At 36.9% G+C, this 25,419-nt stretch overlaps 1 protein-coding gene across 1 annotated transcript; it reads right to left on the bottom strand.

Moving 5' to 3' along the window:
• LOC144973479 (alpha-L-fucosidase-like) lies at positions 1 to 25,408 on the bottom strand. The gene is made up of 9 exons (XM_078915958.1): positions 25,090 to 25,408; positions 19,467 to 19,710; positions 18,930 to 19,036; positions 15,883 to 16,013; positions 10,695 to 10,828; positions 7,137 to 7,234; positions 5,786 to 5,918; positions 4,135 to 4,305; positions 1 to 3,575 (listed from the first exon to the last, which is right to left on the bottom strand). Exons 1-9 carry the CDS (start codon positions 25,196 to 25,198, stop codon positions 3,245 to 3,247), a joined length of 1,458 nt encoding a protein of 485 aa, XP_078772084.1. The 5' UTR covers positions 25,199 to 25,408; the 3' UTR covers positions 1 to 3,244.
• Between the last annotated feature and the right edge of the window lie 11 nt (positions 25,409 to 25,419).

The following is a 25,419-nucleotide window of genomic DNA, read 5'->3' as shown; positions in this document are numbered from 1 at the left end:
TTGAGTAGATAAAAATTTATATGGCACTTTAAATAAGCATTGAAAGAAAAAATAGTAGGTAAATTGCATAGACTTTGGGGTAGCAAAATATTTAAAATATCAAAAAATAAAAATAAATCAGAAGTGGCAGCGGGTAAATGCATTAATTACAAATAAATAATGGAAAGCCAGATTTAAAAAATAAAAAAATAAAGCATAAACACAAAACAAAACAAAAACATCATAATAAACAAATTTATCTCAAAAGATAGCAGTCTGGATTAGGATGTGAACTATAACAGCTCACTGGGACAAATTTAAGGTGATTTTGGTCATTTTTATTTTAAAGTGGAAAAAATCAATTCAGCGTGATTAACCCGCTTCCTATATATATGGCAAATATATTTCAAGCAAAATAAATACAGGCATTCGGGGCAACTCCTGCATTATTCAACTAATCTGCATCCAATCAGTGTGTGTGTGTGTGTGTGTGTGTGTGTGTGTGTGTGTGTGTGTGTGTGTGCGAGTGTCAGTGCTATTCAAGTTGTCATATTTGCAAATGTGAAGTGCGTAGGGAATGAACTAGTTATGGTTATGCACTATACAAGTGAGACCAACAACATCAATAGTAACTACTCTGAACCAAAATCTCTCTACACATCAGAAATTTCTGGATTCAGATGAGACCGAATTAATCCCTGAAGAATGAAGAAATATTGCAGTGCCCTCTCTGTACTTAAGTCATAAAAAGATCTTGACAGCCTCAATACTCTGGACCAGGACCGTGACCAATGGAAACAACATGGATGGAGAGAGCTGCTATAATCATTGACTATGACTGAATCACACAATTCTCAGCAAGTGTCATTCGGACTGCGAGGCTTACTACTACTATTACTACTACTACTACTTCTATACAAGTGCTATATATTATTATTACTATACAGTATTAAATCCATGGAGAACCATGAAAAAAAGGAGGATCACTGATTGGAGACAAGGAAGACGTAGAAAGAAGAAGCAGTTTATGGATGGTCGTACTAAATGAATTATGAAACAAATGGACTAGAAAAGATAAACTCAAAATGAAAACTAAAATCAAAATATACACATCTCTTGTAAAATTTGTGCTTAAGTGCAACTGGAGAACATGGGTACTGACTGGAAACGAAGAACAAAGATTAGACAGATTCTAAAGAAAACAACTGAAAAGAGTCCTGAATACACGAAACACCCAACAAAAATAAGCAATAAAGCTGCACAAAAAGTGCAATGAAAGACCCAGATCTACTCAAATCCTGGAGGCAGAATGGCAACTTTTTGGGCATATACTCATAAAATTGAATTCAAGGCTTTCCCATAGACTTTGAGTCAGCTATATATATTAAAATAATTGAAACAAATTCCAGACTTGAGTGAAATCATAATAGCCTTGGAAACAGGAAATGTTAAAGAAATGTGGGATATGCTTAACTTTCTTGAGTTCATATGCATGGAAATCAAACAAATTTGTTTGAGAGAGAGTTAAAAAAATGGCCTTAAGAACAAAAGAGAAAATGAGGTACCATCAAAACTGAGTGCAAAACAAAACCACCAGCCATGGATCTAAGAAGAAAAATAAGATAAAAACATAAGCTGTTTATACAGGCAAAGAAATCCCAACGCAAAGTGATTGGGACCATTATCAGGAATTCAAAGCAACAACCCAGAGAAAAATAAGATGGGCACATTGGTACTACATTCACAACACACCAGAGCACACTATGAAAATCGGAAACAACAGCGCTTCTGGAACTACATCAAAACAAAGGGAAAAGATAGTTTTGGGGTAGCATCTCTGAGACACGATAGAGCATTACATCAAGATAGTGCGACTAAAGTAGAAATTCTTAACAATCAGGTCAAATCCAGATCTGCCAAATTTTCATATTCCAAAAGTGGAATCAGAACGTCAGAAAATAGGAATTTGAGACAAAAAATAGGAATTTCTTAACAATGGATAATCCTGTATTAATATGACCACCAACTTTGCCACCAAAGACATAAAGACAGTATTCTGGAACAGCTGGCAAAACTACTTATCACATGTATTAGGTAATGGAATGGAGAAGGGGGAAAGGAATGCAATTAATTTTCCTGATTAGCTCCCTTTTGGTAATCATTTTTTAATGATGACTGTCTCCTCTACAGACGCATCAAATCACCGTGAGACCAAATACAACTGCAAGCAGACTTATAAAATCTCGGAAAATTTGGGCAGACACCTGGGGCATGCGTTTCAATATAACAAAATGTTACAAGATGGAAATATCCAGCAGCAAAACACCACTTAGATCCAACAACAATCACACAATGGAACAAGTTACAGTAAATCCGTATTTAGGCATCATTATACAAGAAAACCTAAAATGGCAAGCACACATCAACAAAATAAATAAATAAAAGCAAATTCAGTACTAGGGTTCATCAAAAGGAACATCAGACATTGCCATGCAAACCTTAAAGAAAATAACACTCAGGTATATAACACTCATCATAACCGTCTTAGACTCTTCTTGTACAATTTGGGACCCACACCTACAATCGGATATAAAAGCAACTGAAGCTGTCGAGCTGCAAGATTTGTCTTCAACGACCACACAGCCCCCATAGCAGCATAACAGACATGATCACACAGCTTGGATGGACTCCCTTGCAAGACAGACGGAATGACCAACGATTAACTCTCATGTTCAAAATTACAAATAAAATGACGGCCATCTCAACAGAGCAACTAGACATACAACGAAATTCACACATTCAAAGAAAAATCCACTCAAAAACACTAGAACACCAATCTACAAACTCAAACATCTTCAATCAAAGACTGGAACGCTCTTCCCGAATCATGTGAGAACACAACAGATTTAGAAACATTTAGAGATTTGAGTCAACTTTGAGTAACATTGAGCTTCAGATAGACAGACCCATTCCTTGATATTGTCAATTTGATGCTCAATGTATAAAAGACATGTAGAACATTGCTATAGTTTGATAATAAAAAATAGCAAAGGGTATATTTTATCCACTGGTATCCATCATTATATCACATGATCATTATATAGTAATTTGATATACATTTTATTTAACAAAGCACCGGAATGTAAAAAGCGTATTTAACAATATCAAAGTAATTAATTAAAAATTTAAAAAACCCAACAAAAAACAAATTCTAAAAAAATGCAATATTTTTTTTAGAGATGAAAAGAAAAAAAATTCCAATCAATCAGTAAAGATCTCTCTGCATTCTAATAGATTCCACCTTCTGTGCAAAAGAGTTCCAATTCAACTGGGTCTTCTGGTTCTTCAACCCTTTCATCTTCAAAACCCATGCCCACTTGCTGGTTAATTGGTTGAGAGGGACTTCTGGCATTGAGACAACCACACCACCTTTAGGGCCTGGCTTGTGCTTGAGTGGTCCACCTGAATAGCCAATAAGGGAAATAGAAGTCGAGACGCTGATCTGAGGGAAGCCTAGAGTTACCTTCCCTGTATGTGGCCAGGACAGGAGAATAGCGTATACAATCTGACTGGAACCATTATTTCTTGCAGTGTACCTGGAAAGACATCAGGATGGATGTATGAGTAATTGAGGGATATTAGAAAAGATTGCGACTGACTGTCTAAAATAAGTATTGACATATCAGAAACCCTACAACTCTTGAGCACAAAAGTGCACCATTGATGATCACTATTTTATGATGTAAAAAATGGTCATTATCCATTTTGATAATCTCAGACTTGCCGTCTTTACAGAAACAAAATTCAGGAAAATGTTTGGGCATATCTGGAATCTAAATAAAGTCACAAATTATAACATTTAATTTTCTTAAAATCCTCATATTAAACAAGAGCCAATGGACACCTAAGGTGGAGATTGACACTCTATACATTTTTATTTATTTATCATTACAGCTCAGGGGTCATACATTTACCTCCCTCACCCCCCCCCCCCCCCCCCCCCCCAGCAAAAAAAATAAAAAACAAACAAAAAAACGCCCCCACAAAAACGAAAACAAAATCTGATTTCAGACTGTTTTCTTCCAAAAGTCAAATCCCTGAAACAATATATTCCCAAGTATTATTGTAACACCACCATTGCTAGTACCTACTTACCAAGCATCTTTAGTGACAGAGTCATTCTGATGAGACCAGACATGAGTTTTATAAATGGCTTCTCCGTTGACTTTCAACCAAGCACCAAGCTGCAACAGTCTCTCCTGAAAGATGGGAGTGATCTCGCCTTTTGATGTTGGACCGACATTCATCAGAATGTTACCACCAAAACTGGAACAAAAGGTTGGTTGAAAAAGTAATAAATGGACACTTACAATTACTTCGTAAAAACTTGAAATGACTTAACTGCTATGCTTTAAAAAAAAAGGAGAATGTTTAAGAATTTTATTCTTAAGTACATCACTGTGTTGATGCTGTGCAGCCTTGGACTTATGAACAAAATAGCGAGGTAGGATTGTATAAACTACCTAGCACTTCGACAGTCGACCTGTAGGAAAGACGATTTTTCAACAAAAAAAAATTTAGCTTTATATAGTGCAATCTCCACTAAATGTGCTCAAAGCGCTTTACAAGGGGTCCCTGGTCAACAGCAACATTTAACATGTAGGACAGGACATGACGCCTGTTAGGCGATATTACAATTTTTTAGACAAAGACAACGCTGTTAACGGCCAGGTACTCATTTTACACATGAGTACAGTGAGAGAAAGTCAGTAAAGAGCCTTTTTCAAGGACTCAACTATGCGCCGAGTGTGAGGCTCGAACCCAGGACCTTCCGATCCGAAAGTGAGTGTCATACCACTGGACCACATAGCCGCACTGTCCCCTTAACTGTGATTGGGTAGCTGGGTCTGTTAGAACTGGCAGAAAGTAATTTGCAAAAGACTAGCAAGCATCTTATCCAAAGTGTTGCAAGCAATTTACTTTTGCCAATTTAATGCTATATCTACCCGGATGAACTCTTGCTCCATGAGGCTTATTGAATCTTTGCTATTTCCTTTGAAAATAATTCACATAAAAATGATTACACTTACAGCCACCAAGAAAATGGACTAATAAATATAGAAATAGTAATAAAAGTAGAAGGAAAAAAAAAGAACAAACATAAAATGGCAATATGACAGCATAAAACAGCCAGCTAATCAGGATAATTCCTGGAAGCGAATAGCACTAACAACCGTTCTTCTAACCTCATTTCTTAAAACAATAAGACATTAGAAACTGAAAGTCTTTATATGGCATGGGTTTAAAAATTATCAATCAATTGGTCTTCTTCTTGTGTAAACTTAACCAATGCATAAATTATAAAAAAACAAAACAAGAAAAAACATATTTTGTAAAGAAAAACAAAATCAAGGAAAAATGGGACTTGTTTTAAGATTATGTTAGGATTTGATTCTTAAGAGTCAAGAAAAATGGGAAAATCCTGAGAAAAAAGTGACAGCTCTGAATCGGGGTCCTAATAACTCAGTTGGTAGAGCACTCACTTCACACCAAAGGGGCCACGATAGATCCCAGGTGAAGTCGAGATTTTTTTTTTCTGTTCCCTCACTCCCCCTGTCCACCAATCAGTAATTGGATAGTTGGTGAAAATTACTTTGCGATAGACTTGCATTCTATCCCAAGGGTAGCAAGAAATTGCAATTGTCTGTTTCACACAATGGAAACAATGGGATAAACTCCGGCTCCATGGATCTAATTGCTCTGAAGGACTACTGGCAGCTTTGGATACTGTTTAAGATTTCATTACCTGATAGTCGTCACTAGCTCTTCCAGCAATTCTTCAATTGTAAGGATTTCATGTGCCTTGGCGTCAGAACGGTAAGCCCAGGAATATCGGTCTATAATCATACAGTTTTCCCACTTGTGAGGTACAAGTTTTCCTATAAAAGGGGGCACAAGGGGAATGAATGTATATGATGACAATATATCGACTAAATTGTGTGTAAATAAAGGAATTGAACAAAAATGATTAAATCGGCTTTAAACAAAAAATTAAACGTTTTTGGCTTATTTATCTACAGATCTATATATAGAAATGCTGTGGTCTCTTTGTTATAACGAAAACACCCTCAAATGAATGCTAAACATTGTTCATTACAACAATGTTTCTGTAGCTTGAAATGGAGAATAGCAATTGCTAGCTATCCTTGGATAGGATGCTGGTCTATCGCAAAATACTCTCTGCTAGTTGTAATGGGATACCAAAAAGCTCTATGCTTGAGGTACCCAACCAGGAAACTGAGATACTGATATTTGAATCGAACTGTATCACTTTCAAACCAATACATATCCAATGATAAATAACAAAATAAAATCTATAAACCTATTAACAACGAAAATGCCTGCTTAGCTTAAAGTTTCAATTTATGGCACTGTGCCATTTCATTTGTGTTGAATCGCTTGGCATTAATTAATCACTTTATGATGCCTTGTTTATGGCTCGAGCTAGATATAACGGCACATGTATCGTTGTTCATTAGACACCCAATACCTGATGTCTTGGTTTTCATTGTACATGAGAGAGACAAATTTATAAACCGAGCGGGAAGTTTATTTGATAGGAGAGATAAGGGATGAAGGGAGGGGGGCATGTGGCAAGATGAAAGAAACGATGGGTGGACAGGGGGGTCCAAAAAACAAAAAACAAAAAAAAAACAAAAAAAAACTTGACAACACCACACCCAGGATCAATCAAGCCCCTTTGCATGTGAAGAGAGTACTCTACCAACAGAGCTATTGGGGACCCCCACAACACCGTTAAAACAAGCCCATAATATTATCTGAAATTGTTTATCAGACCTGTGAATGTGTGCATATTCCTAGTTGACAAGCTACTTATTAGATACATTACAAACCTCTCCATAAAGTGTAAGAGTTCTTAGCAATTTACCCTTTTAGGAATAATGTCTAAATCACAAAAACAAAAACGCCCTAATGACAAATCACAAGCATCTATATGGGCATTCATTCCATTCCAACAATTAACAACAAAAAAAAAACAAAAAAAAAAAAAACTAAAGGAAAAAGGGGAAAAAAATCCAGAAAGAAATCTAAAAAATAGCAAAAGTTACAAATAAAAAAAGGAAAGAAAATCCTACCAGGCCGATACTGGTCTTCACAACTCCAGAATCCTCCATGTTTACATCTTGTGTTGTTACCCCATCGGTCATTCACAACAACTGTATCTTTCACGGGGCTGTTTAAGCATAGTAAAATATAAGAATGTTTTTTAAAATGAATGAATTAGTAATACTCTACAATCATCATGTTTTGATAAAAGCAAGTCATATTCAAATCAGGGATGCCTTTTGCTAAAATCAAAATAGCCTGAAAAATTCTCTTGTAAAGAGCATATTTGAAGATGATGGCCGCAGAGAAAAGAAAATGGGATATGCCAGCAGGCATAATGGGCAGTAAGTAAGTAACTAATACTACTACTACTACTACTACTACTACTACTACTACTACTACTACTACTACTACTACTACTACTAGTAATAATAATAATAATAATAATAATAATAAGCTTACTTATAGAGTGTCTTACACTCAACCAAGTTAACAACTGAACTCACATGAACACCACTACCCCTCAAACATACAACACACACACATATACACACACACACATATATATATATATATATATATATATATATATATATATATATATATATATATATATATATATATATACGCACACAGCCACAAGTAATACTAACTAAATTAATGCCCTCTACACAATCAGCCCCCCCCCCCCTCCCATGTGGCCGGGGTCCCTCAACTGAGAGGGTGCCAAGCCAGCGGGTCGTAAAAGGCGACTAATGATGTGTGACTCCCCCTTTTTGAGTCACCCGGTCCTACAGGTTGGGGGTTGTCGAAGGGTTAACACCCCTTCCATAAAACTCATTGTTACAGAAACACAGATGGACAAATCAAATCCTATTTTTAGCTTGGGTGACCGAAGAGTTTCTGCAATAACAGAATTTATTAAGGACAACAAACAAAGCCGAAAGGACTCTGCTGACCCGATGACGTATTCGCCAAACAAGCAGCTTCGGCAGAAGATCAAGGGGAAGGCCACGGGGAACATGGAGAAGAATTAAAGAAGCTGATATACAGAGAAGTGATAAGAAATGGAACGAGTTAAAAAAGTTAACTCAGGATAAAGAAGGATGGAAACTGTTTGTCTGTGGCCTATACACTGACCCAGGGTGAAAGAGACAAGGATGATGATGATGACACAATCAGCCGGATAGAGCCTTGAGGTATTTCTTAAAACTGCAGATGTCAGTAGCAGATCTGAGGGAGAGAGGAAGAGTGTTCCAAATTGTGGGACATGCAGTGCTAAACATTCTGTCACCAAAACGTTTCAGCTTTGACTTTGGTACAAATAGCTCAAGAGACGAGTGGAACGATTTGGGGATGAATCTAGCTCAGTAATGTACGGTGAAGCATGAGAGTTCAGAGCGTTCAGAGAAAGTTTATGGTGTAATATAAATTTTCCTCTCATTTTGGATACAGTAGGTCGCCCCAAATCCATATGCTTCAGAGTGTGTCACATAAAACCTTTTCATTGATTTTTTTATAATCAGAAGTTCTTGAACTTCACATAAAAATCGACATTCATACCTATGATTATGAACTGTAATTAGAAATATTATCGTGTAGGCAATAGGTTCTTTTTTCAAGTTGAACGAAGTAGTCTACCACAATTTGTCACATAATCTTTTAATTTGCACCACTGTAATAAATCAATTCTGTAAAAATATTTTCCTCTATTATACGTGTACAATTTTGATTGTAGTGATAAGCAGAGATGTTAAATTTGTCATTTACATAAGCTTTTTGTCAGCTAAATAAATTATATAAAAATCTTTTTAATGAGCATATTTTTCTCTCTCCTACAGATTTGGGGCATACCACTTTATCCCATCTATAATTTCTCATAGTAAGATTTAATATCAAAAACAAACAAACGCAAAACTACCATTTCAATCATTTAAACAAAGTTATTTTTTACTCTTTCATTCTCGGTTAAAAGAAATGACATTCTATGTCCAATCTTAGCCCTTTGCCACATATGATGTACGGCGAGAGGACCAGGAAAATAAAAATTAGGCAGTCGGGGTATCAACATTTTTAATATTTCTCCATCCAATGTTGACAGTTATCATTACTCATTTTCCCTCAAATACTTTCGATTGAAGCATTTAAAGATAAACTAAAGAACATCAGGAAGGCACAGTAACTTCTTTATTTTATAAAATTATTTGGAAATGCAGCATGGACAGAAATGCTCAGTCTTGACTCCATCAGTCAGTTTATATGAAGAAGAAAAAGAAGAACAGGAAGAGGAAGGAGAAGAAGAAGAAGAAGAAGAAGAAGAAGAAGAAGAAGAAGAAGAAGAAGAAGAAGAAGAAGAAGAAGAAGAAGAAGAAGAAGAAGAAGAAGAAGAAGAAGAAGAAGAAGAAGAAGAATATAATAATAATAATGAATGAATAGAGTGCTTTAACAGGGTTGCCAATTCAAGGGGCAAAAATTTACTGAATCTTTACATAAACACAGAGACTGACCCCATTCTGAGCGCTGCACTCCTGTAAAAAGATTAAGTACAAACTTTTTTTCCGTTTAGCAGGTGATTGGAAAATATACTGAAGATTTGTAACATACTGAATTCCATAAATACATAGAAAATTGGCAACCTTGCTTTTGGTATGTTAAAACCTCAAAGTGCTTATAAACAATACACGGTACTACTTATCTAATCACAACTCATACAATATTATTTTATTATTTTTTATCAATGCATTTATAAAGAAATGTCTTAAGACGTTCCTTGAAGACGCCAAAGCTGCCAGATATTCTAACAGACTCGGGAAAGGATTTTCAAATTGCAGGGCCAAATTTTGAGAAGGATCTATCTCCAAAACTCATAACATTTGTTTTCGGCACTACTGACAGTTTTGAGTCATGCAATCTCAAATTACGCTTCGGAAAATAAGGCCGAATAAAGTCTTGAATATAAAGAGTAGCAGAAGATTGAACTACAAGAAAACAGGTGAGAGCAATTTTGTACTCAATTCTGACTTTCACAGTTAGCCAATGGAGAGTAATTTGCATAGCTTTGGTGTCAAAATGGGACTTTCCAATGACCATTCTAGCAGCCATATTCTAAATTCTTTGAAGTTTACTTATTTTATAATTTGGAGGACCAATGAGAAGAGCGTTACAGTAGTCGAGTCGGGATAGGATCAGTGCAGAAACAACAATTTTTACAGCATCGAATAGAATAAAAGCCTGGTTATGTGAAATTCTAAAAAGTTCGAAATTCAGGATTTTGATGATTCAGTCAACTTGATGGTCCATGGAAAGCGATTTGTCTAGAATGACTCCAAGAAGAAGAAGAAGAAGAAGAAGAAGAAGAAGAAGAAGAAGAAGAAGAAGAAGAAGAAGAAGAAGAAGAAGAAGAAGAAGAAGAAGAAGAAGAAGAAAAGGTATGCTCATTAGACGATTTTCTACATATATTTGTAAATAATAAGTTACACGATGTTAAAAACTATACAAAAATGAATATAACAGTTAAAAATTAAGGACAAAATATCAGACATGGAACGTTTTGGGCTCAAATTTTATTCTTGCACATAACTATTTACCTGTCGTTGTAGAGCCAAGCAAGAAACTCTGTAGAGTTCCAGTAAGTGTCAGAAGCCAACCAATCCCCATCTGACCAGATAACCTCAGGCTTGTAACGATTCACCAACTCATAAAGCTCTGGCATTGTTTTGTCCTGGGAAACAATAAAACGAGCTCAGATTGATCCAAATTTTATATAAAGATTTGTTGGCACAGGGGAAAGTATGAAAAAAAAAATCCTAGGGTATTGATGCTATGGGTTTAGTTTAAAAACTCATAACATCTGCAAGCCGGATATAACATACTAACACACAAAACTATGTGCAGCCTTAGTCTGGTTAATACAATTTAGTGAGAACTACTCACAAAAATGGCTGGATAAAACCATAACAAAGAGCTGAGTGACGTCAATTTCATTCCATCTATAAACTTGTGGACCTTGTCTGAAAGTCACAGGGTGTTACCAACAAACTGTAGATGTCATTTAAGCAACAAACAGCGGATTTGATGATATATTCCTTGCCAGTCATTGTCTAATGAATGTTGAGCATTATGGTAAATATGGACTAAAGTTCACTTTTGTTTGCTAAATCAAATCTTGACTGCTGGTAATTTGTCCCTTTTTCAGCAGGCAATTCCAATGAGCCATCTTCCCAATTTAATCTTTGAATGATGGCAAACGGTCGGATCATACTAAATACAAGACTGTGACAAAGTCTATAACACTGAGATGGTGAAATGTCCATCTTTATTGCAACATTTAACATATAGGATGAGAAATAATCCCTCTGATGCTCTATTACAATATTTCTTGACAGAGAAAAGAATGTTAAAGGACAGGCACTCATTTTACTCCTGAGTGTGGTGACAGAATATAAGTTAAGATCCTTAGCGAGAACTCATACCAAGGGTTTACAGGTCAGAAGACGAGTGTTTTACCACAAGGCGCTTTGAAAACATTTATGTGAATATTAATATTACACTATATAAAAAAGCAAAAGTTCGAGAAAGCTAAATATTTCTTTTTGATGTTACACAACATCTTTATCCATATCAATGAAACCAACTTGAAGGTGGTTCCAAACCTGTACATTGCACCATAAGGCCTTGTACAGAAGTCAGTTCTGGTAGAAGAGATTATCATGATCGGCATTTGGGGAATAAGAATGACTCTTGCTTTTGAGGGATGCACGCATTCTAGTCCCTCCACCCCTCCCTCAGATTGTGAGTAACTAACGAGCCTTTTCCAAGGACTCAACTTTGCCCCACCTACAGAGGACTTAAACCCAGGACCTGCAGGTTAGACAGTGAGTGTCATATCACAAGACCACAATGCTGCACGATAGACTGTTCAAATGGTAGATATGCAATATCGAAATAACATCTTTTATTATCATCTACTATTATGAATTTGACAATCCGGGTAAGCTGATTTCAGGGTTGCCAGTTCAGGAGGCCAAAATTTACTACAAGATATGAAGTGAATAGAAAAGTGCCAGAAGACAGTAGAGAATAAAAATTTTTCGCGGCGGTGGTGGGGTTTGAACCTGCGACCTTATTGGTACGACAACTCCGCCTGGCAGGTGAGAGCGTGGCTCTACCGTGTGAGCTATCCACGAACACAAAAATATTCGTTTCAAACTCAAAGTCATTACTAGATCCCTCTCTCACCCACTTCTTGAGACCGCCGATTCGTTCGTACACCACCATCGCGAATAATTTTGACCAGCAGTTAAGCTTAATAGCCAATATTCTCAACACAAACATATAACATAGAAACGATTGAGACATTGAGTATGCTCCGGTGTATGGGGTGAATTTTTAATTCAGAAAAGTGAGTGGAGCAGGCACTTATGTTGGTAACAACAAGATATGAAGTGAATAGAAAAGTGCCAGAAGACAGTAGAGAATAAAAATTTTTTCGCGGCGGTGGTGGGGTTTGAACCTGCGACCTTATTGGTACGACAACTCCGCCTGGCAGGTGAGAGCGTGGCTCTACCGTGTGAGCTATCCACGAACACAAAAATATTCGTTTCAAACTCAAAGTCATTACTAGATCCCTCTCTCACCCACTTCTTGAGACCGCCGATTCGTTCGTACACCACCATCGCGAATAATTTTGACCAGCAGTTAAGCTTAATAGCCAATATTCTCAACACAAACATATAACATAGAAACGATTGAGACATTGAGTATGCTCCGGTGTATGGGGTGAATTTTTAATTCAGAAAAGTGAGTGGAGCAGGCACTTATGTTGGTAACAACAAGATATGAAGTGAATAGAAAAGTGCCAGAAGACAGTAGAGAATAAAAATTTTTCGCGGCGGTGGTGGGGTTTGAACCTGCGACCTTATTGGTACGACAACTCCGCCTGGCAGGTGAGAGCGTGGCTCTACCGTGTGAGCTATCCACGAACACAAAAATATTCGTTTCAAACTCAAAGTCATTACTAGATCCCTCTCTCACCCACTTCTTGAGACCGCCGATTCGTTCGTACACCACCATCGCGAATAATTTTGACCAGCAGTTAAGCTTAATAGCCAATATTCTCAACACAAACATATAACATAGAAACGATTGAGACATTGAGTATGCTCCGGTGTATGGGGTGAATTTTTAATTCAGAAAAGTGAGTGGAGCAGGCACTTATGTTGGTAACAACAAGATATGAAGTGAATAGAAAAGTGCCAGAAGACAGTAGAGAATAAAAATTTTTCGCGGCGGTGGTGGGGTTTGAACCTGCGACCTTATTGGTACGACAACTCCGCCTGGCAGGTGAGAGCGTGGCTCTACCGTGTGAGCTATCCACGAACACAAAAATATTCGTTTCAAACTCAAAGTCATTACTAGATCCCTCTCTCACCCACTTCTTGAGACCGCCGATTCGTTCGTACACCACCATCGCGAATAATTTTGACCAGCAGTTAAGCTTAATAGCCAATATTCTCAACACAAACATATAACATAGAAACGATTGAGACATTGAGTATGCTCCGGTGTATGGGGTGAATTTTTAATTCAGAAAAGTGAGTGGAGCAGGCACTTATGTTGGTAACAACAAGATATGAAGTGAATAGAAAAGTGCCAGAAGACAGTAGAGAATAAAAATTTTTCGCGGCGGTGGTGGGGTTTGAACCTGCGACCTTATTGGTACGACAACTCCGCCTGGCAGGTGAGAGCGTGGCTCTACCGTGTGAGCTATCCACGAACACAAAAATATTCGTTTCAAACTCAAAGTCATTACTAGATCCCTCTCTCACCCACTTCTTGAGACCGCCGATTCGTTCGTACACCACCATCGCGAATAATTTTGACCAGCAGTTAAGCTTAATAGCCAATATTCTCAACACAAACATATAACATAGAAACGATTGAGACATTGAGTATGCTCCGGTGTATGGGGTGAATTTTTAATTCAGAAAAGTGAGTGGAGCAGGCACTTATGTTGGTAACAACAAGATATGAAGTGAATAGAAAAGTGCCAGAAGACAGTAGAGAATAAAAATTTTTTACGAACGAATCGGCGGTCTCAAGAAGTGGGTGAGAGAGGGATCTAGTAATGACTTTGAGTTTGAAACGAATATTTTTGTGTTCGTGGATAGCTCACACGGTAGAGCCACGCTCTCACCTGCAAGGCGGAGTTGTCGTACCAATAAGGTCGCAGGTTCAAACCCCACCACCGCCGCGAAAAATTTTATCTCTACTGTCTTCTGGCACTTTCTATTTCACTTCATATCTTGTTGTTACCACATAATGCCTGCTCCACTCACTTTTCTGAATTAAAAATTCACCCCATACACCGGATGCATACTCAATGTCTCAATCGTTTCTATGTTATATGTTTGTGTTGAAATATTGGCTATTAAAAGTTGAACAGTGGTCAAAATTATTTTTACGAACGAATCGGCGGTCTCAAGAAGTGGGTGAGAGAGGGATCTAGTAATGACTTTGAGTTTGAAACGAATATTTTTGTGTTCGTGGATAGCTCACACGGTAGAGCCACGCTCTCACCTGCAAGGCGGAGTTGTCGTACCAATAAGGTCGCAGGTTCAAACCCACCACCGCCGCGAAAAATTTTTATTCTCTACTGTCTTCTGGCACTTTTCTATTCACTTCATATCTTGTTGTTACCAACATAAGTGCCTGCTCCACTCACTTTTCTGAATTAAAAATTCACCCCATACACCGGAGCATACTCAATGTCTCAATCGTTTCTATGTTATATGTTTGTGTTGAGAATATTGGCTATTAAGCTTAACTGCTGGTCAAAATTATTCGCGATGGTGGTGTACGAACGAATCGGCGGTCTCAAGAAGTGGGTGAGAGAGGGATCTAGTAATGACTTTGAGTTTGAAACGAATATTTTTGTGTTCGTGGATAGCTCACACGGTAGAGCCACGCTCTCACCTGCCAGGCGGAGTTGTCGTACCAATAAGGTCGCAGGTTCAAACCCCACCACCGCCGCGAAAAATTTTTATTCTCTACTGTCTTCTGGCACTTTTCTATTCACTTCATATCTTGTTGTTACCAACATAAGTGCCTGCTCCACTCACTTTTCTGAATTAAAAATTCACCCCATACACCGGAGCATACTCAATGTCTCAATCGTTTCTATGTTATATGTTTGTGTTGAGAATATTGGCTATTAAGCTTAACTGCTGGTCAAAATTATTCGCGATGGTGGTGTACGAACGAATCGGCGGTCTCAAGAAGTGGGTGAGAGAGGGATCTAGTAATGACTTTGAGTTTGAAACGAATATTTTTGTGTTCGTGGATAGCTCACACGGTAGAGCCACGCTCTCACCTGCCAGGCGGAGTTGTCGTACCAATAAGGTCGCAGGTTCAAACCCCACCACCGCCGCGAAAAATTTTTATTCTCTACTGTCTTCTGGCACTTTTCTATTCACTTCATATCTTGTTGTTACCAACATAAGTGCCTGCTCCACTCACTTTTCTGAGCCAAAATTTACTGAACTTTTATGCAAACACATTGACAGAGACCTTTCTGAGCACTGAACTCTACTTTTTTTCCGTTAAGCAGATGATTGTCTACTGAAGGCTTATAACATACTGAATACTATGAATATACAGAAAATTGGCAACCTTGTGATTTTTGTCTTCTTGTATCTTGCTTTCAGCTTTGTCTGGCATCGTGTTATAAAAATCTTTTCAGATTTTTTTTTTTTACAATAAATTAATGATACTTACTCTCACAAATGTTTGGGTCCGAAATCCATTAGCCTTATCCTCTAGGTAAAGAGGGTTGAAGAACTCAAACAAAGAGTGATAGAGTCCAAATTTGATCTTGGTTTTACTTCTTATGGCCTTTGCAAGATCCCCTGAGAAAAAAATACAACTGTAGCACAAGACTTTTCTTGAATTTTGCTACCTCTCACCTCTCTGCTCTGTGTATGTGTGTGTATATACGTGAGCTTTAACGTGAGCTTTTCATATCCACTAAATATGCTCACAGCAATTTACAAAAGGTCCCTGACCAACAGCAACACTTACAACGAGACATGACGCCTGTTAGGTGATATTACAATTTTTTTTTTCCAACAGAGACAATGCTGTTAACGACCAGGTACTCATTTTACACATGAGTATGATGAGAGAATGTGAGTAAAGAGCCTCTTCCAAGGACTCAACTATGCGCCGAGTGAGGCTCGAACTCAGGACCTTCCGATCCGAGAAAGAATGTCATACCACAAGAACACATAGCTACAAGTGTATATGTGTTGCTGTTATTGAGAAGATGTGTGTACGTGCTCTTGTATAAATATGTGTGTGTGCATGTGTACAACAATGTTTGTAATTATAATGTTTTAAATCAGTAAATTTTCTGTGCCTAGAGCTGTTTTGTTAACGAGATTGGGGGCTATGACTATTATTAAAGAATTCTTAAGGTCTTTGTTTATATAAAAAAAAAGAAACCCTTCTCTGGAAAACTCTGATCATATCATATCATGTGAAGGGTTATTTAGGCCAATGAACTTTGAATTCCCCTTTGACCTTTGAATACCTTTAACAATCATAAATAAATCTGGAATTTATTATTTCTTTATTAAGTATCATTTGGAATCTGTCCATAGAAGCAGCATTTTTCATTTCGTACCTCATATTATTCCAAAGTTTTACAGTTCTGTTAATAAAAAAAATCTCCCATATTCTAGTTTTGTATCTATCAATTAAGATTTTAAACCAATTTCCCCTGGTAATTTTAGAATTATCCAAGTCAAAAGCATGTCGGAATAATTTATACAATTGAATGAGGTCTTCCCGAATTCTTCTGTAATGAAGACTATGTAAATCCCATACTTTAACCTACCATAATATAAATTGACCTTTTAATCATTCTTCTTTGGACATTGTCAATCGATTGCCTTTGGTATATTTGACCCCAATGCAATTTTTTTTTAAAGTTTTTTTTTTTTAATTGAGCTTTTATATAGCGAAATATCCAATAAACGTGCTCAAAGTGCTTTACAAGGGGTCCCTGGTCAACAGCAACATTTAGGACAGGACATGATGCCTGTTAGGCGATATTACATTTTTTTCGGACAAAGACAACGCTGTTAATGGCCAGGTACTCATTTTACACCTGAATATGGTGAGAGAATGTGAGTAAAGAGCCTTCTCCAAAAACTGAACTATGCACCGAGCGAGGCTTGAAGCCAGGGCCTTCCGATCCAAAAGCGAGTGTCATACCACTAGACCACAGAGATGCACAATTGCCATATTCAATGATAGGCAGAATGAGAGGGTTGTGCAAATGTATAAACATACATTTTGTCTAGACTAACAAAACTTCTGAGGATCACACCCATTATTCCATTTGCTCTGCTAATAGTCATTAATCAGTGAGGAAATGGAAATTTGTCAAAAAGGAGGAAAATGTATCGGTCAATCTGTCGAACAACAAAATCATAATATAAAATATCATAGTTTTGTATATTATAGTACTACTTCTAGTGTACATTTATTTTTAATAAATGAGATACAACTTACTTTATGTAAAATTTTAATGAATTGGCCTTTCCTTAAACGATTTTTTTACATACCTTCTATTCAAGAGATTTAAAATCAATTGTTGGTCAAAAGGCCTGAAAGTTTGGGTTTTTTTACTCGTTTTATCTGTGTTACTGTAGCCCAGTGGTTACGGGTCTAACAAATAAGACTTAAATATCTTTAATAAATTAAAATTGTAAAACATTGTAAAAACAAATGTAAAAGGGGTAAACTAAGTTGAGCACCCCTTATAATTGTATTAGATTAATCTTATCTCTCTATAATCAGATGACGTTTATAAAGTAAACATGAAGTTTGATAGGAGAATGGTGTAGAGAGATAAATGAATAAAGGAAAGACAGAAAGAGAGGGACAAAGAAAGTGAGAGAGAGAGAGAGAGAGAGAGAGAGAGAGAGAGAGAGAGAGAGAGAGAGAGAGAGAGAGAGAGAGAGAGAGAGAGAGAGAGAGAGAGAAGCTTAATTGACATGGGTTTTTTTTTATAATACTTATCTTTTTCAAACGGACCTATAACTGTAAAACAACTCTTGACCTAATTACAAATAAAATCTAGACCCATTTACCCCCTCCTCCACCCCCTTCCTTTTTGACCATCTATTGTCAATTTTGACATCTGGCGCCAGTTTGTCTAGACTGACGCCATAAAAATGGGAGTGTCGCCAAAATTCATGCAACTGAGCCCAGGTGTCAAAATATGAAACAAGACATGACGGTGATTTTTTCACAGATCCACCAATTGACCTGAGCTTTAATCAAAGGAAAATGTTTCACACAGCAAAATCAGTGGAAAATTTCTGAGAAAATCCCAAAATCTTGGAAGATTATCATTACTCATTAATAATATGTTAATCAAAATTTTAATTTTTGTCAAAAATGATCCTAAGATATTTTTTCAGAATCATTGTTCGACATGGATATTGTTCGAGAAATATTAGTAAAATATTTATAATAGGGATTGAAACTTCCAATATGAAAAACATTAAAATCTGTATGCAATATTTCTGACGAATGAAATATTGCAAATATTCTATCATATTCCAGTGTATCATAATATATATAAAATAATCTGACGAAGACAGGACCTAAGAAAATTGGAAAATTAGAGACGTTAATTATTAAGAAATGCTTTAGTGATGATCAATGCAAAGCACCCAGAGAAGGAAAAGGATGAAAAAAATAAATCATTTCCATTTGGCTTGGTCAACCACAATTATAATGGAAATATTCACCAACAAGATCCCGTTTTGGCCCCAAATCTCCAGCATTCCAGTTCCACGAATATTTGGATGGCCAGTTGGTGAAACCTTCATGGTGCTTGGTCACCAACACAACGTAGCTAGAACGGTGAAAGTGGACAGGGGTAAAAGAACATGTAATAGAATTGATGTTAGTTATTGAATGAAAAGACAATTTTTGAAAATGAAGTAATATAATGCAAGTTGCACTGCTTTGTTCTATGAGTTAAGGATAATGATGGTGACCAATAGCTGTAAAAAAGTAATATTGAATATAATATGTGTTCGTGTATGGCTGTGTCTGTATTTGTAAACGTGTTGACAGTTGATATTCATACCATGAACCAAACTGAGCATTGTTTACCTCACATGAATTGCCTTTAATTTGGACAATAAAGATTATTATTATTATTATTATTATTATTATTATTATTATTATTATTATTATTATTATTATTATAACGCTGATGATGACGAAGATAATTGATGATGGTGATGGCAATGATAGAAAGTTGTTTATAAGAAAATTACCTGGCACCAGCTTTTTCAAAAATATCCGCCCATTGATTAGGATCATAAAATTCTGCTTTGAATGCAGGTGCAAAATCTGCATAGGTGAAATCAGGAGGATAATTATCTTTCATGTATTGAATGTGCTGTGGTGATTTCTGACTCTTCCAATACCACCAAAGCCAGCTGCTCATGTGTCCAAATGCTGGAACTGAAAATACCCCCCAGTGAAGAAATATACCAACTTTCCCTTCATCGTACCACCCTGTAGAAAAAAAGAGGATATCAATGATAATATTAATATTTCAAAACCATGTTCTTCATATTACAATGGTATGAGAATAACTCAGATCATATGCAATTGTCTATAACGTTTAATTTTCTTTTATTTAACGTATGTAGCAGCACATAATACAATGCTAAGTCATTTTTGGGCTTTAAAACAACCTTGTTGGTTTCTCCATGTAACATTCCTCTCATAAATATCTAACGCACTTCAATGATCAACTGTCAAAAACTGAAAAGTGCCTGAGGTCTGGAATTTCCCAAGACGGTGTGGTATGCTTTGTTCCCCCCTTTGGAGAAAATTTCATTTCTTTGTGATTATTTTATAATTTTAAGCCCAGTGTTCTCAATGGGTTAGCCCACATTTCAATATTTTCTTTTTACTGCAGGGGTTCGAATATACTCCCTTGTTTTTTCTTTCTTTTAAAAAAAAACAAACCCACTTATTATACCATGTAATGTGGAAATTAACATAGATTGAGACTAATCTTGTGAGCCATCATCGAGATGAGAATCTCAGTTTTGATGATGTTCTTGAAATGAGAATTTTGGTATTGACGATGTTCTTGAAACAAGAATTTTGGTATTGACGATGTTCTCGAAACGAGAATTTCCGTATTGACGATGTTCTCGAAACGGTATCGATGATTTCCTGTCTCGGATCAGATCTCGATATTCACAATCAGCTTCTTGAATATCTTGTGGTCAGTTTATTAACAAAAACAACGTCTTACTCTTGGCAATATAAAGCAGCTCCGCAAAGCCTGTTATAATAAAGACACATAGGCGCATCAGGCATAGGATATCTTTTTTTTTTTTAACTTATTTATCTATATATTTAAATCTCCCTTTACCACTCCGGACATTACTACTACTATTACCACTACTACTATGTTTTGTTTTAGTATTCAGATTATTTTTTGTTTGATTTTGTTTTGTTCTATCACACACATACACACATATATGCAAGCATGCACACATGCACGCGCACACACACACACACACACACACACACAAACACAAGTGAGTGGTGATGGAGGTAATAAGAATTTTGTAAGGGTCATCATTTCATGGCATCAAGCGTTGCTCTAGGCGATGGACAGGGGAGGAACAAGGAGGAAGAAAGGGTTTGGGGTGGGAAGGGGATTCAAACATTCTCCTGGAATCGCACTTTTTAGTTTGACATTCTGCGGAGGGACTGGATGTGGTGATTAGTGATGAGTAGACAGTCGAAGTCAGCAACAAAAGGACAGTAGTAGTAGTGGGTGTATGCTTGTGATTGTAGTAGTAGTAGTAGTAGTAGTAGTAGTAGTAGTAGTAGTAGTAGTAGTAGTAGTAGTAGTAGTAGTAGTAGTAGTAGTAGTAGTAGTAATAGTAGTAGGAGGAGGTGGAATAAGAAGAAGAAGAAGAAGAAGAAGAAGAAGAAGAAGAAGAAGAAGAAGAAGAAGAAGATGAAGAAGCTGTATACAACAGAAGAAGTTGTAAAATCAATTATTATTTATTTCATTTATATATTTTATTAGCAAATCTTTTTTAAATTGATTATTGAATTCGACCTTATCCTTTTATCCCCATAATATTTCTCAAATTGTTTTCTTCCAGGGTTTTTGTCGATAAATTCTCAAAAGACAAAATAGTTTTCAAAAGCTGATATCCCGTTGAGATGGTTAAGCAGTACCAAACCGTCAAGAAAAGAACAAATTGATTCTTAAAAATCTAGCAAAAAACAAGGGGATAGAATATTTTTTAAAATAATAATAAATAAAAAGAAGAAGAAGAAGAAGAAGAAGAAGAAGAAGAAGAAGAAGAAGAAGAAGAAGAAGAAGAAGAAGAAGAAGAAGAAGAAGAAGAAGAAGAAGAAGAAGAAGAAGAAGAAGAACAAGAAGAAGAAGAAGAAGAACAAGAAGAACAAGAAGAAGAAGAAGAAAAAGAACAAGAAGAAGAACAAGAAGAAGAAGAAGAAGAAGATAAAGGTGATAGCAATAATAGATAAATAAATAATAAATAAATAGAGAGAGAGAGAGGTAGATAAATAAACGAAGTGGCTAGCCGTACTTAAGGATGGGTAGACTGGCAGGCTAGACATTAAGTAAATTGTGTGTAAATTTGGAAGGTATCCGTTGGTTACTGTAAGGAAATTTTTTTTTGGGGGGGGGGGGGGGGGTTGGTCTCATTTCAGCCTATATTGTCTGTGTCATTGAAGACATTTAAATGTATTGAGTTTTTTATATAGCGCAATATCCACTAAATGTGCTCAAAGCGCTTTACAAGGGGTCCTTGGTCAGCAGCAACATTTAACATATATAGGACAGGACATGACACCTGTTAGGCGATATTACAATTCTTCGGACAGAGACAACACTTAACGGCCAGGTACTCATTAAACATCTGAGTACGGTGAGAGAATGTGAGTAAAGAGCCTTTTACAAGGACTCTCTCGAACACAGGACCTTCAGATCCGAAAGCGAGTGTCATACCATAAGACCACATAGCCGCATATTTAAATTGTTTTTAGCTTTTTTTTTGTGTGTGTGTGTGTTAGTCATCAAATTAGACCTCCTACCACCTAAAAATAACAGGGGAATACCAATATTGGCATGCCATAAAAAAAGGATTTTTGACTACAGGTCCCCCTTTAAGGTGAAATATTTCCTAGCTCAGATGAGGGTTCGTTTAAAGCGGACTGTAGTGCGTTCCACTGTGGGATTTTTAAAAAAATATATAATAAATTGTATTCACGGCCAGTGGTGACATATAATTTTCCTGCTTAGTTCTGATCTCCAGTGCTATTACACACTGCATCCCTACCATCAGTGCTTTTACAGACTGAGTCCCTATCATCAGGGCTATTACGCACCGAGTACCTACCACCAGTGCTATTACGCACCGAGTCCCTACCACCAGTGCTATTAGCCATTGAGTCCCTACCACCAGTGCTTTTAGCCATTGAGTCCCTACCACCAGTGCTATTAGCCATTGAGTCCCTACCACCAGTGCTATTAGCCATTGAGTCCCTACCACCAGTGCTATTAGCCATTGCGTCCTTACCATCAGTGTTATTAGCCATTGAGTCCCTATCACCAGTGCTATTAGCCATTGAGTCCCTACCATCAGTGCTATTACCCATTGAGATAGAACAAAATTGACGCCACTCAATTCTTTGTTATCGTTTTTAGCCATTTTTTAAATAAGTTCTCATTAATTGTATCAAGACAAAAAAAAAAAAAAAAAACTTTATAAGTTTGAGGTTACACATTGATTAGTAGCAAAATATGCCAACGCACATAATAATCTACCAATCCTTAAGTACGGCTAACTTAGCAATAAGTCTACATGACATTAAGTACGGCTAGCCTGCCAGTCTGGCTGGCAGTCATTAAGTACGCCTAGACTGGCAGGCTAGCCGTCATTAAGTACGACTAGCCTTTTCCATAAATAAATAGATAAATAAAAAGGAAAATAAATAAATAAGTAGATAAATAAATAATGTATATATATTTTTTTATATTTGAAATAATAATGATTATCATTATTATTATTATTATTATTATTATTATTATTATTATTATTATTATTATTATTATTACGAGGGCTCTTTCATAATTAACCGAAAAATGCCTGTAAAATCCGCGTTTTTTATGCTATCAACAAAATTCTTGCACGTGTTCATACCTTGACTCGTCCTTCATTTCTCTACGTAACAGCCAAGTCTGTCGACACACTTCTGCCAACGCCGCACCATGGAATAGATACCCTCTCGGAAGAAATTTCCATCAAGGTTTTGTAGCCATTTCCGCACATGGTCAACAAGCTCTTCATCGACATCAAAGCGCTTTCCTTCCAGCTCACGTTTCAGTGGCCCAAAGAGGTGATAATCAGATGGTGCGAGGTCTGGACTGTGTGGTGGGTGTGGCAAAATCTCCCATCCATATTTCTCTAGCCAACATTGCGTCACTCGTGCTGTGTGGGGTGTAGCGTTGTCGTGTTGCAAAATGACCCCGTTGGTCAACTGCCCTGGGCGCTTTCTGCGAATGGCCTCCCGAAGCTTGTACCTTGCAGCATTGATTGTTTCTCCAGGTTGTAAGGTTTCGAACAGAATAACACCACGACTGTCCCAGAAAACAGTTCCCATTATTTTCTTTGCTGACCGCATGACTTTGAAATTCTTCGCGACAGGTGAGGATGGATGTTTCCATGTCATCGAATCTTGCTTTGTTTCTGGGGTGCAATGGTGCAACCAAGTCTCATCACCGGTGACTATGCTGTCAAGAAAAGTCACATCGTACCCTAGAAAGTCTCCGCCGGCGTTCGCAGCATGCCCGTGAACCCTGCGTGAGCTCTTGCTTCTTCTCAAAAGTTCCCTGCAGATGTCCAATCTTTGTTCTTTATGATTGTCTGTCAATTGCTTAGGAACCCATCTTGCGCTGACTTTTCTGTAGCCAAGTTCATCAAATACAATTCTATGGGCAGAAGTCTCCGAAATTTCAAGACTGCTTGCGATTTCATGAAGTTTCAACCTCCTGTCTTGACGAATAAGCTCATCAACTCGCTTCACATTGTCTTCTGACGTCGCAGTTATCGAACGCCCTCTCCCTTCCCTGTCTGTCAAGTCGGAATGGCTGGCTTCAAACAAATTACACCAGTGATAGACTTGTGTACGGCTTAAAACATGCTCACCATATACACTCTGAAGTTCTTTATGAATTTCGGTAGGATTCAGACTTTTGGCGTTCAAAAAACGTATGACAGTTCTGATTTCCTCCTTTGACCAAGTTTCAAGGTGGGCCGACATATTTAAAATCGTCTAGAAATTCATTGTGCAAAATGATGCACTTCATAATTTCTGGGAATATCCGTAAGGAAATAAGGAATATCATGTCGTTTACAGAATTAAAAAATCTCCACTGGTTGCTGAGCAATGGGCATTTTTCGGTTATTTCTGAAAGAGCCCTCGTATTATTATTATTATTATTATTATTATTATTATTATTATTATTATTATTATTGTTAATATTATCATTATTGTTGTTGTTGTTGTTGATTCCCCTCCTCCCCCTCTTCCCCCCCCCCCCTGTGTTTTCTCTTTTTTTTTTAGGTGGGAGGGGGTGAGGGTGGGATTGGCATGCTATTATTATATTATACGGCCTAAAAAGAAAAAATAATAAATAATAAAAACAAAACACTCCACTCCGCTCCACAAAATATAAGAAACAGTTCTATATATAAAAACGAATGAAAATACGGCTTTACTTTGGAAATCCAAAATCACAGCGCCATAAAATTTTAAAATTATAAAACAACCGAGTTCGAAGTGAGTCAAGGAAACTAATCTCTAGACGTCTAAACAATTTTTACAAACCTGGTAAAGGCCTAGAATCCAAAGACTTCCAATTAGGCTCGTAGCGACTGGCGATTCCATTCTGATAAGTTATCACTGAATATACAGTTAAACAAAGAAGTAAATTCATGACTACAATATTCTCAAAACAAACGTTAACTTTACATTTAGTGGCGCTGCAGACCTCCACAACCAAAATTATTATAATTTATTGATTCAAATGAAACGTTGTGCGCCTCGACTGATTAAAATCATGTGACAATTCAATAAGGTATCATGTGATTTGGTTGTCATTACACATTACGTCACGTCTTGGTAACAGACAGGCTGGCTAGCCTACAAAGTATCTTC

Source organism: Berghia stephanieae, chromosome 5 (genome assembly GCF_034508935.2).
Source record: "Berghia stephanieae isolate SIO BIC M18660-M18661 chromosome 5, UCSD_Bste_1.3, whole genome shotgun sequence".
In the NCBI taxonomy this organism is placed as follows: domain Eukaryota; kingdom Metazoa; phylum Mollusca; class Gastropoda; order Nudibranchia; family Aeolidiidae; genus Berghia; species Berghia stephanieae.
The sequence above is the reverse complement of the archived record's forward strand: the minus strand, read 5'-3'. Positions and strand labels throughout refer to the sequence as shown.